At 44.5% G+C, this 12218-nt stretch overlaps 1 protein-coding gene across 1 annotated transcript; it reads left to right on the top strand.

Moving 5' to 3' along the window:
* Positions 1-862: 862 nt before the first annotated feature.
* On the top strand, positions 863-11355 carry twsg1a (twisted gastrulation BMP signaling modulator 1a). Its single transcript, XM_084480908.1, has 5 exons — positions 863-998; positions 1898-2076; positions 8393-8492; positions 10262-10522; positions 10964-11355. The coding sequence occupies exons 2-5, from the start codon at positions 1942-1944 to the stop codon at positions 11143-11145; spliced, it is 678 nt and encodes a 225-aa protein (XP_084337034.1). The 5' UTR covers positions 863-998; positions 1898-1941; the 3' UTR covers positions 11146-11355.
* Positions 11356-12218: the final 863 nt, after the last annotated feature.

The raw sequence follows: 12218 nt of genomic DNA on the forward strand, positions 1-12218 counted from the left end.
ATTCTTGCACCCGAGGGAAGCTGATGAAATGAATGAACTTGCATGGTACGCTTGATTTGGATAAACCCTGTTTGCAGCATCGATCATTTGAGTGGGGGTATGTCTGCATAATTATCCATAATTTAAGGTGTAGCCTTTACAAATATAGCAATTGTAATTCTTAAACGTTGAGGTGAATGAAGATTTTAACTTCTTCCTAGTTGATGTGTGTGTAGTGTGTATGCTTGCTGGGGAAAAATACGCATTTTAATGATGAATCATGTAGCCTATTTAAAACATTCATATCTGGCGTCAAATAAGTTTCGGATGGGGGAGGCAGTAATGAGTGTTAAAAAGCAACACAAAACCACTTGAGCGCGCATCTCAGCAGGGTACTGTGTTCATCTTCACAGCTTCCGAGTCCGCCTTTCACACCTAGGGTGCTACCGGCCCCCCATTCATGGGACCCTTTATACGACCGGCGTCAAGGGGCTTCTAATTGGAGGTTTGCATTTCCAAAAGAAGGAATTTGCGTGTAAAAAGCGAATCATCGTAGCGAGTTTTTTTTTTAACCATTGGTCAATCCCGCCTCCAAAAAAAAGTCTACTTACGGTGGGTGATTGACTAGAAGGGAGAAGCAGGGTAACATTTACGCGGAGACGTTTACGCGGCGGAAGCAACATCCTCTCGGCATGTGCTGGTATTTATGGTGAGTGGAAATCTTTCATCTTCCACTATCGCTCTTCACTAGTTATCTCGAAGCGAGACGCGTCTGTGTCGGTGTTGGAAGCAGCGCCAGTGTCCTTCTTTTACGTAGTTGTTGGAAGTGAAAATGGACCGTTCGCCTTTAAGGCGCCCGACTGCCTGTTGCTTTGTGCTGCGGAGAGACTGACGCCCTCTGGACAGTGGACACTGCAGCGGCATCACTCCATACTGGAAAGTGGAGAAGTTCAAAGGGGGGTAAAGGAGAGATCGTTTCCCGAGGAAGTTTTTTTCAAGCCCATCATCGCTTTGTTGTGGTAAGTTTTTTTTATTTACATTGTGTTTTCTTTTGCATCTGCTCGCGAGACTGTCGTGCGTGCGAGAGAAATCCGATAAGAGCCCAGTTTGGAAGAAGTAGTCCTGAGAGGCAACGGAGTCCACCAACTGCGTCTCCTGGTCGGGGAGCTAATGTTGCTCACATGTTTTCTCTGCGTGATGTTTAGCAATGTGCAACAAGTGGGTGAGCGTGATGAGTGCAGATCCCGGGACTGTTTCACTCCATCGCTCTCTGTTTACCAAGATGCCAGATTTTTATGATCAGCGTTAGATATGTTATATCTGTCAAATACAACGTCTTTAGTCCATGTGAGAACAAAAGCAAATAGGTAAAGGTAAATATACCGTGCGGTAAAAGCTTGACGACCACACTAGAACGGTTGCCTTTTAAAAATAATAATTGGTTCGAAATTAAATTAAACTACTATTAAAAACAACAATCAAATGAAAGGAAATTATAAATAGCAAGATGAGAACGCCACTTAAATTGCATGACAAGCTCTGCCTCGAGAAGATGCTGCAGATAACTTCAAGAAGAATGCAACTTCCTACAGCTAGGACGGGACAGGGAAACGCATGACTGCATGAGAGCTTGTATTTACAACATTTCCATCAACTCTGATGATGTTAGCCTATGTGTCATGCCCCCATGCTCCCCATGTGTGCAAGTTGTAACCTCTCCACGTCAGACAATATATCATTCAGAGAAGATTTACTCAACAAACCCGTGTCTGGAATTCCACTGATGACGGATATTGTTTATTTAAATCCAAACGACGGAACAGCCCTTTGACCTCCCACCACACACACAACCACCTCGACCACCACCCAATACCATGGTCTTTGCTTCATCTCTCTCTCTCCCTCCATCTCCCTTTAGGTGTGCACCAGAAGCCCCTGTGCTGTGTCCCAGTAGCCTTGGAGATGAGGCCCAGCACGCAGCTCCTCCTCCCGGCCGCGCTGGCTGTGCTCCTCTGCCTCCTGGCCTCCCTGCCCGCCCCGGCCAGTGGCTGCAACAAGGCCCTGTGTGCCAGCGATGTCAGCAAGTGCTTGATCCAGGTGAGGGTCTTGTGTGTTTTTGTTTGTTGTTGTGTATGGGTTAGGGTCTAGTAAAGTTTAGTGTTATTGGCTTTGTGTTAGCAAACGTTGGATTGTGTTGAGTGCCGGATTAGCACAACTATCATCTCATGCACACGCTCACACATAGCCTATATACCCAATCACACATACACAAGAGTAGGGGATTTAAAAGTAACATTTTTGTTCACAACCTTAGTTTCCATTCATAAAGTAAATTCCATCTACAGTACAGATTACAGCTGCCTATGAATGTAAAATGTTGGTACACTTTCATTGTCAGGTTATGTATCAATTCCTTAACAAACAACACATTAACTAATTCTAATGTATAATGTCAACTTATAATGATGAGTTAACCAATCAAAACGGATACCCTTGTTATTTCTTTGGTATACCAGGAAGGGCTAGGCTTGCCTTGACTCGTCATTTTTGATCAACCTTTTCCTGCAGATGAGCAGTGATGCAATTTCACAGCAGTAGTATTTAAAGCTATACTTAGAACTATTCAATCCCTCATTTCCATCGACATGAGAGACAGGGGTAGGATTTGTTGAACAGCCTTTCTTTCATTACGTCACTGAGAATTACTGTGCGTTGAAGGGAGCGGTGGGTCACTTTCTTTTTCAGCTCTCAGTTTTCTACTTTCATAGTATTGAACTTGGCCAAACGCGCAGTCTCCGTTGTCATACTTCCTTCCTTCCGCCAGCGTTATTTGTAGGACTTGGGACACTCAGTCAATCGTCTGATGCTCATGGTTTCATCTATCCGCAAGTCAGATTCCATTGCAGAATACATTTATCAAAGTATTTATCTAGAAGTAGTAAATATTTAATATCTCCAGGGTTTAGATTGCAGTAGAAATAAATACAAATAAGACAATAAGATGATTCAGATAACAAGATAGTTTAGACATTAAGATAATTTAAACAACAAGATGATTTAGATAATGAGATGATTAGGACAAAAAGTTGAAGACTATGATAAGTTATGGACGACACGATTTCGACAACAAGATACCTCAATTGCCCATTGGACTATGGGTGATAGGATCATAGGTCAGAGATTTGGATCATAGGTCAGAGATTTGTCCAAGGTGCATTAGTTAAACTTGTTAATGTTAATCCTCGTATATAAAGACATAGCAGGACCCTGAGGACGGGTCCTGCTCCAGGCAGAACCACCGGCCTTGGTCTCGGTCTGTATATAGATCAGGAACCAAACACTTTTTAGTACCCCGGTCACATTAATCCGTGGGTCGTATTCTTATTAGTAAAATCCTGACCATCTCCAGGAACGTTGTGGTTTCCATCACTACTGTGTTTTTTTCAGCGTGAGGGGAAACGATCAAAGTGAATCAGCAGCTCAACAGTAGTCAGTAGAGGGAGGGAGTCCAGGAGCAATGAGTACAAGAGAGTCCAAGTTTGAGACCCGGGAACAAAGTTAAATTCTCAATAAAAAATAATTGGGGTTGAAGAATGCAGATGCTTTGTTTTGATAAGGGGAATAAGGGAAGATATTTTGCTCAGTTTTGCAGTCTTTTTACCAATTTCTAACTCGACTGTGGTGTGTGTGGAAAAAAAAGTTTACATACACAAAGACGTGCAGTCCTCCCATAGTTTACCAACACGTAGCCCTTCTCTGTGGCGGTTTGCTGCAAGCAGTCACTGATTGGTCGAACATGCGCAGTGTTATGCTTTGTTTCCGACAGCCAGAGCTGGGAATAAACTGAAGGCACAGGGGAAAAAAATCAAAACACTGAATTTTCACCAACCACTTTTCATCAGTGCATTTTGAAGGATTATGATATTTATCACATGGTTATATTGCTTTTCCAAATCATCGTGCACCTGGGAACCGCAGAACTGTCAATTCAGCTTGAGGGGCCAGAGGAGCGATGGCCCCCTGCTGTTTAACTGCAGTAGAGAAATGCAGTAGGAAAATGGCATCACTGGTTCAAGTTTAGGCTTATTACAGAGTGCTGGCATTTACGTCTGCATCCCGTCAACTTCACCTCCAATTTCTGTGTGTGTGTGTGTGTGTGTGTGTGTGTGTGTGTGTGTGTGTGTGTGTGTGTGTGTGTGTGTGTGTGTGTGTGTGTGTGTGTGTGTGTGTGTGTGTGTGTGTGTGTGTGTGTGTGTGTGTGTGTGTGTTTGACCTTGTATTAGCTGAGCTGCCAGGCCTCGGTCATTATGGCAGGTCTTTATGTACCCTGTGTCCATTTAGGCCCGACTTGCTCTAACCCTACTGGCTCTCTGAGATGTTATGATAGCTGAATTTGGATGTGGTCTCTAAATAAACTGGCTCCTCCAAATGTAGAGTTATTTATACATCTAGGGGGGTGTAGGGAAGAGCTTCATTTGACCGGGAGAGCTCTATTTTAGGTCAAATAAATGTTTGAAATATGGTGCAATTTCCTGGGAATAATAAACCTTTTTTTTATACATACAGTATATATATATATATATATATATATATATAAGGTCATTGCAATTTCACAAACCAGATTGCATGTATTCTTCAGTCTTCTGTCCTAATTTAATCTTTGCTGACTTTCGGTTGACTTTGAGGCTCCAGCCTTTTCACACAGCTACACTCGAACCATTTATTAGTGCAATAAATTCATTCTTCATACTCATGGCACACACCATCCGGTCCCCCATTGGTGTGTGTGTGTGTGTGTGTGTGTCAGTATGTCTGTGTGCCTGTGTATTTTCCTCCTTCTAGTTCCTAATTTTTCGGATGGAACCGTGCCAAGAGTCTGACCTCAGCGGCACCGGCTCGTTAGCTGTCAGAGAGGGGAGAGGCTCCACCGCCGGGGCCCCGCGGCCCCGTGGCCGTCGCTGGGCGCTGCCGGTGATTAGTAGGACGCGTTGTCCCCGGGGCCTCGCTGCATGCGCTCGGCTGCCACCTTAACTCATTTGTCTGGATTCCCCAAATCCCCGGGGTGGAGGGAGGGGGGGGGTGGGCCAGGACAGGGTCATAGCGAGGTGTGTGTGTGTGTGTGTGTGTGTGTGTGTGTGTGTGTGTGTGTGTGTGTGTGTGTGTGTGTGTGTGTGTGTGTGTGTGTGTGTGTGTGTGTGTGTGTGTGTGTGACAAAGCAGTAAGCTAGCTTTAGTGGTTGGGCAGCCAGGCTAGCCTCAAGCCCAGACGTATTTGTCCAGGCCCGGCCTCTTAAGCTGGGTGGGGCTGCACTTTCCAAGTTACACACCACCACCAGCACCAGTGCTCTGTGGGACAAGGCAGCACACGTCTCCCTCTCCAGACAATCCCCCATCCCCCAACACACACACACACACACACACACACACACACACACACACACACACACACACACACACACACACACACACACACACACACACACACACACACACACACACACACACACACACACCCCTGACGTATACATGCAGCCATGACTGATTGCTGCGATTTCCATTTCGGAGAGCCCCCACTTGTTGAGTGTGAGAGTGCTGAGTCTCTTGTGGTTCTCCAGTGAAACCTCATCCATCTCTGTTCGCTGCTGGGGAGAGGACGGCTGCCGGAGGTGTTTGCACTACGCTGCTTGGTGGGCCTCACAGTCGTCCTGTTTAGGGGGGCCGTTTTGAGACCTCAATGTGGCTGGGGATTAGTTTGTGCATTTTTGACTATAATTACACTTCCGTGACCCATAAAGCATAATCAAAATTGATGTGGGTATAATATAGTCCCCTATTTCACCCCTTGGTACTTGGGTCTATTGACGAGAATGGTTTTCCCCCTCTCTCTTGGGCAACTGCAGTGAGATTTTCTAATGGTGTAATTTTCCACCTTGAGGCGGTCATAACGGCCGCTCATTGGATTACCTCTTAAACACTGGCCGGAGGCGGAGAGAGGGAGAGGCTTGGGATTTAAGTGAACTGTGTGTGTGGTTGTGTGCAATCAGTCGGCGCTGAGTCACGGCCCCAGTCTTTTATCATGCCCCAGACACTGTTTATGTTTAGGAAAGGCTTTGGGAGAATGCAGAGGAGAAGAGAGGCTGAGTAGAGCAAAGACAATGTTGGAAACAAAACATTCCGAACAGGGCAGGCAGTGGAGGGAATCAAAAATGTGTGGGAAGCACTGCAGCCATGTTCTCTCTGTTCGCCAGGTGTTTTCACCCCCACCTTCTCCCCCCCCCCCCCCCCCACCCCCCTCCTCTCACTCTCCTTCCAGCTCCTTCTCTACTCTCTCTCTCTTGTTGTAGTGACCTTGACTTTGTGGAATGTGCTCCCTGTTCTGTGTGTGTGTGTGTGTGTGTGTGCCTGTGAGGGAGTGTGTGTGTGTGCCTGAGTGTGTGTGTGTGCCTGTGTGTGTGTGTGTGTGTGTGTGTGTGTGTGTGTGTGAGAGAGTGAATTAGCAACTCCACAGCAGGCCCTTCCACTCTCTTTGCCCCCAACAAAGGGAGACCTGGATTCAGTTTGGTAAAGGAATGTCTGTTTTCTCCTTTGATTTCTCCCTGGTAGTCTTCTTTGATATTCACCCGAGCTGCGTCTCCAGAAAGGCTCTTTTGTTCAAGATTTGGTGGATTTAAAGCTGAGCATAAAAGCTATTCCATTAAAAATCCTGTATACCCAGGTTGGGAAACAGTTGAAGATGTGTAATGTTCTTGTTTTGTTCACACTTGGCTACAGTAAATAAATGCTGCATGTCTGCGGTATCCCTTGTTTACGGCTGGGCTGTAAGAGGTTGCATCAAGCATGGCTCTTTCAGACATCAAACGCCTGAAGCCAGGGTCCAGTAGTGCCTGACCCTCAGCCTCTGGGGCTCACTCAGACCTGCATAAATAAAAAGGAATAAACATGTTGGATTGCAATATGAACACGTTTAAAATGGAGTGGTGTCTTCATCTGGTAGGGTGTGTTTTTTTGAAGGGAAATTAACTGCCAAATGATCTTGTCCAATGAAATTTCACTCATACCGTTTGTTGTATACGTGCAAAGACCTACCTCATGTTTATAAGGTTACCTGTTAATCATCCAATATATATTCATCATTCTTCATGCACTCTGCACCATTGCAACAAACTTCATTGTACTTTTTAAATATATGTTCTCTATATTTATATTTGTACATAGTAGTTCAATGTTAACCTTTTAGCTTTGTACTCATGTTTTGCTGTAGGTCTATTCTCTGTGAGTGCCTTGAGAGCCAGGAGAAACATTTGGTTATGTGGGTACACCCACTTGGCCAATAAAGCTGATGACGTGATGAAGTCACTAAAGGTTGCAATGGAAAAAGTAATGATGCAGTGTCGTACCTCTGCACCTATTTACCCTGAAGGTTGTAACAAGAGAAAAGGCGCCCCGAAAATAATTGTGGGTGATCGTTTACCGGGTCAGGTTCCAACCTACCAAGAACATCTCAATACAGCAACGGTCCTGTCCAAATCAGATTTTTTTTTTAAATGACACAGTTTCACAACAGTTTTATGCACTCCTCTTCCTTTTGAAAATGGGGATGCTCATAGATACCCTGTATGCCATTTCATGTGTCTAAAAAGTGCTAGGGTCAGGTATGTTGACAACTGCGTTGGAAGCCATAACATGTTATTGGGCCCTTGCTGTTGACGTACTAATGGCATGTTATCTGTGATCCTGTGCTGACTCCTGCTATTACCTGCAGCAGAAAAAATATTTCCATATAAGTCTATCGTCTTTGTGTATCCGTATCTGTTATTAAAAGCCAAACAGGTGCTTTTGTTTTCACAATGGGTTCCCATAGTTTGGATAGTGTAAATTATGTGTTTAAATCCCACAAAAGTTCCCGTTCACATACATCCTGCCTTGTAATGTTTATCCTATAAATTGCATTATTTGTTTCTTGCTGAAACACCAAAAATGCAACGCGCACACAGACGCGCGCACACACACAAATCAGTTTTGAAAATAATGTTGACTCAATCCTGCTACTTAATCCGTATCCCTGTTTCCATAACGTCACTTGAAATGTCTGAAACCACTCTCACGAAAGACCACAGCTGCTCCTTGTTTTCATACGGCAATTCTTAGTATGACAGAACCGTTGACCTTTTCAGCTCTACGAACACACAAGTGGAAAAAGCACCCTGTCCCGTGTCCTTATGTGGCAAGCTCCTTAAGATGTTGTTTTATTATATATGTTATGGGGTAATGGCTGATGTGGTTTCTCGTGTGTGTGTGTGTGTGTGTGTGTGTGTGTGTGTGTGTGTGTGTGTGTGTGTGTGTGTGTGTGTGTGTGTGTGTGTGTGTGTGTGTGTGTGTGTGTGTGTGTGTGTGTGTGTGTGTGTGTGATACAGGAGCTGTGCCAGTGCCGTCCAACCGATGGAAACTGCTCCTGCTGCAAAGAATGTATGCTGTGTCTGGGAACCCTATGGGAGGAGTGCTGCGACTGTGTTGGTGAGTATCCCCTCATGTCTTAACCGTGTTATCACCATCACCTAATACAGGTATTATGGTAACTTCAATCAAGTCGATGCCATAGCTGGCTGAGGTAATGCCGGTGGATAACTAAATGTTATCGTGTTGATTGTCTCTCAAACACAGCTCTTAGTTAGCATATCATCATATCACATTTATAGAAATTATAAAGAGATATAACAAAGACTTCTTGGAAGATGTGGCTGATGTGGTTTTGATTTTAACAACTAGACTGAGCAGGTAGAAGATTAGTGCATTGCTGTTTAACTCTTTGGGTTTGTCTTGGATGAAACCTGTGACATTTCGCTTCTGTAATTATCTGCCAGGTCTCTGCCCTCTTAAAATAGGTGTTGTGGACGGGTTACATACTTTGAAATTCCTTTTAAGTTTTCTATGAAAAGCATTTATAGTATTTATAGTAATATTGAAGTAGTATTCCAGAGTGGTCTATTATAACTTGTTTAATATAAAACGTTTGCTCTTATTGAGAATTAAATCCTCAAGACCAGGAAAGTGATGGGAAAACCATCGTAAGGAGTCTCCTTTCTTTGTTGCCGTGTAATAAACCCAAACTGCTTTCCAGATACTTTAGAGGCCAGGTTAATTATCATGTTATTAGACCACAGGAAATTGAATAAGGTTAGTCCCAACTCCGTAGCACCCACCCAAACAGTCAGGAAGTCTCTCGGAGACTCGGGTAGATCTAAAGAAGCAGAGCCCAGAAAAGTAAGGTCAACCCCTTTCCCCGTGAACTTTGACCTCATGCTCTTTGCCGGTACACGCAGTTGGGGGTGTATAAACAAGCGAGTGAACAAAACACCAGCCGTTTTTTGGAGCAGAAAAGCATTATAATAATTACTCCTTTGTGTCTCCATCTGAACTGCCCTTCAAGCCCACGGGCCTTCAGATCGCCTCTGATTGGCAGATATTATGGTGCATGTTGACAAGCGGGGCTTAGATCAGATTCTTTCATGTGGTCTGCGTCAAATAAAAGCACATGACACCGTTAGCGCGCAGCTCACTGCTGGTGTACAGATGTTTTCTTGCCGAGGAGTTTTCCTATTGGACAGACCTTTTCCTCTGTTAACACAGCTGAAGACAGGCCTCAGCTGCGGGCAAGTCGATCGTTCTCATTAATGAGATTGTTTTCACCGTGCGAGCTTCATGTCCATTTTAAGTAAATTTTCCATTCTAAACATGTTGTCTGTGCCAAGCGCTTGGCTTTTGAAGTGTGTGTCTGTGAGTGGTTATACCTAACAGGGGCAGACCGGTAGACGAGCATAGGGGGGAGAGGACAGTTTGTGTTTTTAGAGGAAAGGGAGGACAGCAGGGAGGGGATGGAGGGAGGCTTCGTGTATGCTTCATCTAAAACAGCTGTTTGGGCTTTTGCTTTTTACCGCTGGTGTGTAATCCAATTCCTGCGTTCGTCTTGGTTCCCCATTGAATGATTCACCCATGAGCTCAAATTCACTTTAACTCATTCAAATGGGGTTAGGAAAGTCATATATGTGAGTGTGGGGAGTTTGCCAAGTGATTTGCTACTGTGCTTAAAAGTGAAATGTAGTCTTCAAAAGACACTAAGCAGGGACACAGGGTGTAAACTGATGGTTAAAGTTCATTCGTTTTTTTCGAAAGCTAGTACAAATGATACTCATGACCGACACAATCACACTTTCGTATCCACCATTTTGATGTAAAATGTTGTTTCCTTCTGCTTGTTCACGTGGCAGTCTTGTTTTCTGTACCAGGCATGTGTAATCCCAAGAACTACAGCGACTCCCCGGCCACCTCCAAGAGCACCGTGGAGGAGCTCCACCGACCCATCCCCTCGCTGTTCCGTGCCCTGACGGAGGGCGAAGCGCCCATCAACATGATGGTGGTGTCCTTCCCCGTGGCGGAGGAGCTGTCTCACCATGAGAACCTGGTGTCCTTCTTGGAGACGCTGGAAGACCAGCACCAGAACGTCTCCCTCCCCGGAAACAGCATTCACGCCAGCTATGACACACAAGGTAATTCAGGGACAAACAGACACACAAACACAGCAGTAAAAAAAGATGATTGCATAGCTTAACAGAAAACTTGTCTTTTTCTGTTTCTATTTTTACACAATTTTAATCAATTTACTTTCCACTTTTAACTGAAAGTTGGAAACCTTAGTGCGGTGGTGTTGGTCGGTTTTTATTTTCCTCTCGAGTTGTCCTGGCTCCTCCGACCCCATGCTTATTAGCTATAAAAAGACACACTCATGAGCATGAGCATTTCCCGCAGTGCTCATTAAGCGCACCTAAAACCATGTGGCCGCCCCTCTGTCGTTACGCGCGTTATAAAACAACATGGCGTCGGTTTATCGTCGCATAAACCCCTACACATTCCCGGAAGCTGAAGTCATGTCATGGCTGAAAGGCGACGTGCGACTCATGTGTCCCCGTCTTGTGTGTCTTCCGTCGCAGACAACATGTGCACGGTGGTGTACTTTGACGACTGCGTGTCCATCCGCCAGTGTAAACTCTACTGCGAGTCCATGGGAGGATCCAAGTACCGGTGGTTCCACAACGCGTGCTGCCAGTGCATCGGACCCGAGTGTGTGGACTACGGCAGCAAGGCTGTGAAGTGCATGAACTGTTTGTTCTGAGGCGTGGGTGCATGGGATGTGGGGTACCTAATGTGTGTACCTATACATGTGGACTGAAGGCATAGAAAAAAAAGAAGCTATGACTGGTGTGTGTTAACGTTTTAAAATATCCTTGTAAAATATCCCCTCCTTCCCCAATTTGCTCTTCCTTATGTTTTGTATCTCGCCGTTACGTTTCACTGTATATTTTTAGATCTGTTTTTCTTTTCTTTTTTTTTCTTTTTTTTTTACTAGAGGTGTATATGAATAATGTATTTTTACAACAACGATCCGCTAAATGTCCTATGGGATGCCAAATAAAACAAGATTTGGTGACTGACATGTGGATGTGTTTACTGTGTGTGATTTGAAACATTGATTTGTTGGATGAGCGTTAGGAGACGTATGGCATGGCTGATCAGTGTTTGTCTTTCTCCTGCGTCACCCTTCTCTCATTCTTTAGTCCTAGTTAAGCGTTATGCTGGCCAGGAAACGCATCATTTCCTGGGGAAACAAAGTTGTTATTATACCATTCTCGTCCACAGGTGTTCACTGCTCCCTGTCTGTCCCGAGAGAGGCAGCTCACTGATGCCAATCTTTTACTGCTACACAACCTTCCTTTGTCATGCCAAAATGCATTTCAAAGGCACTATCGCTGATTCTGTTCCCACTTGGCAGGCAACAGTAGTTAGCAAGGAGCAAATGTGTTAAAGGCACAAAGAGCCCTTGTTTGTCTTTCTTTAATGATATTGAATCGGGACCTTGTTTTCTTTTGCCAGCACAGCTGTGGGTTATGTGGGAGAGAGGAGCACCAAATATAGCATGGAACTAATGCGTTCCATGTGCCATGGTGACGATCATCAATCTTTTGAATATCACCACAGGGTTGGGGATGTGTGATTAAGAATGACAGGTGGTTACGCTCAATTGACATGAAAATGTATATTTCTTCCAACTACATTTTGTACACTTTAAGTTTAGGTTATGGAAAATAACTTGTCAAATACAATATGACAACAACCTAAACACTCTTTATGGTTTCCAGATGGATGAGTTAGTATTATGATTGCTGTAGATCATGTTTTTTTTTATCT

The sequence above is a fragment of the Micromesistius poutassou genome (assembly GCF_964030765.1).
Source record: "Micromesistius poutassou genome assembly, chromosome: 16".
Taxonomy (NCBI): domain Eukaryota; kingdom Metazoa; phylum Chordata; class Actinopteri; order Gadiformes; family Gadidae; genus Micromesistius; species Micromesistius poutassou.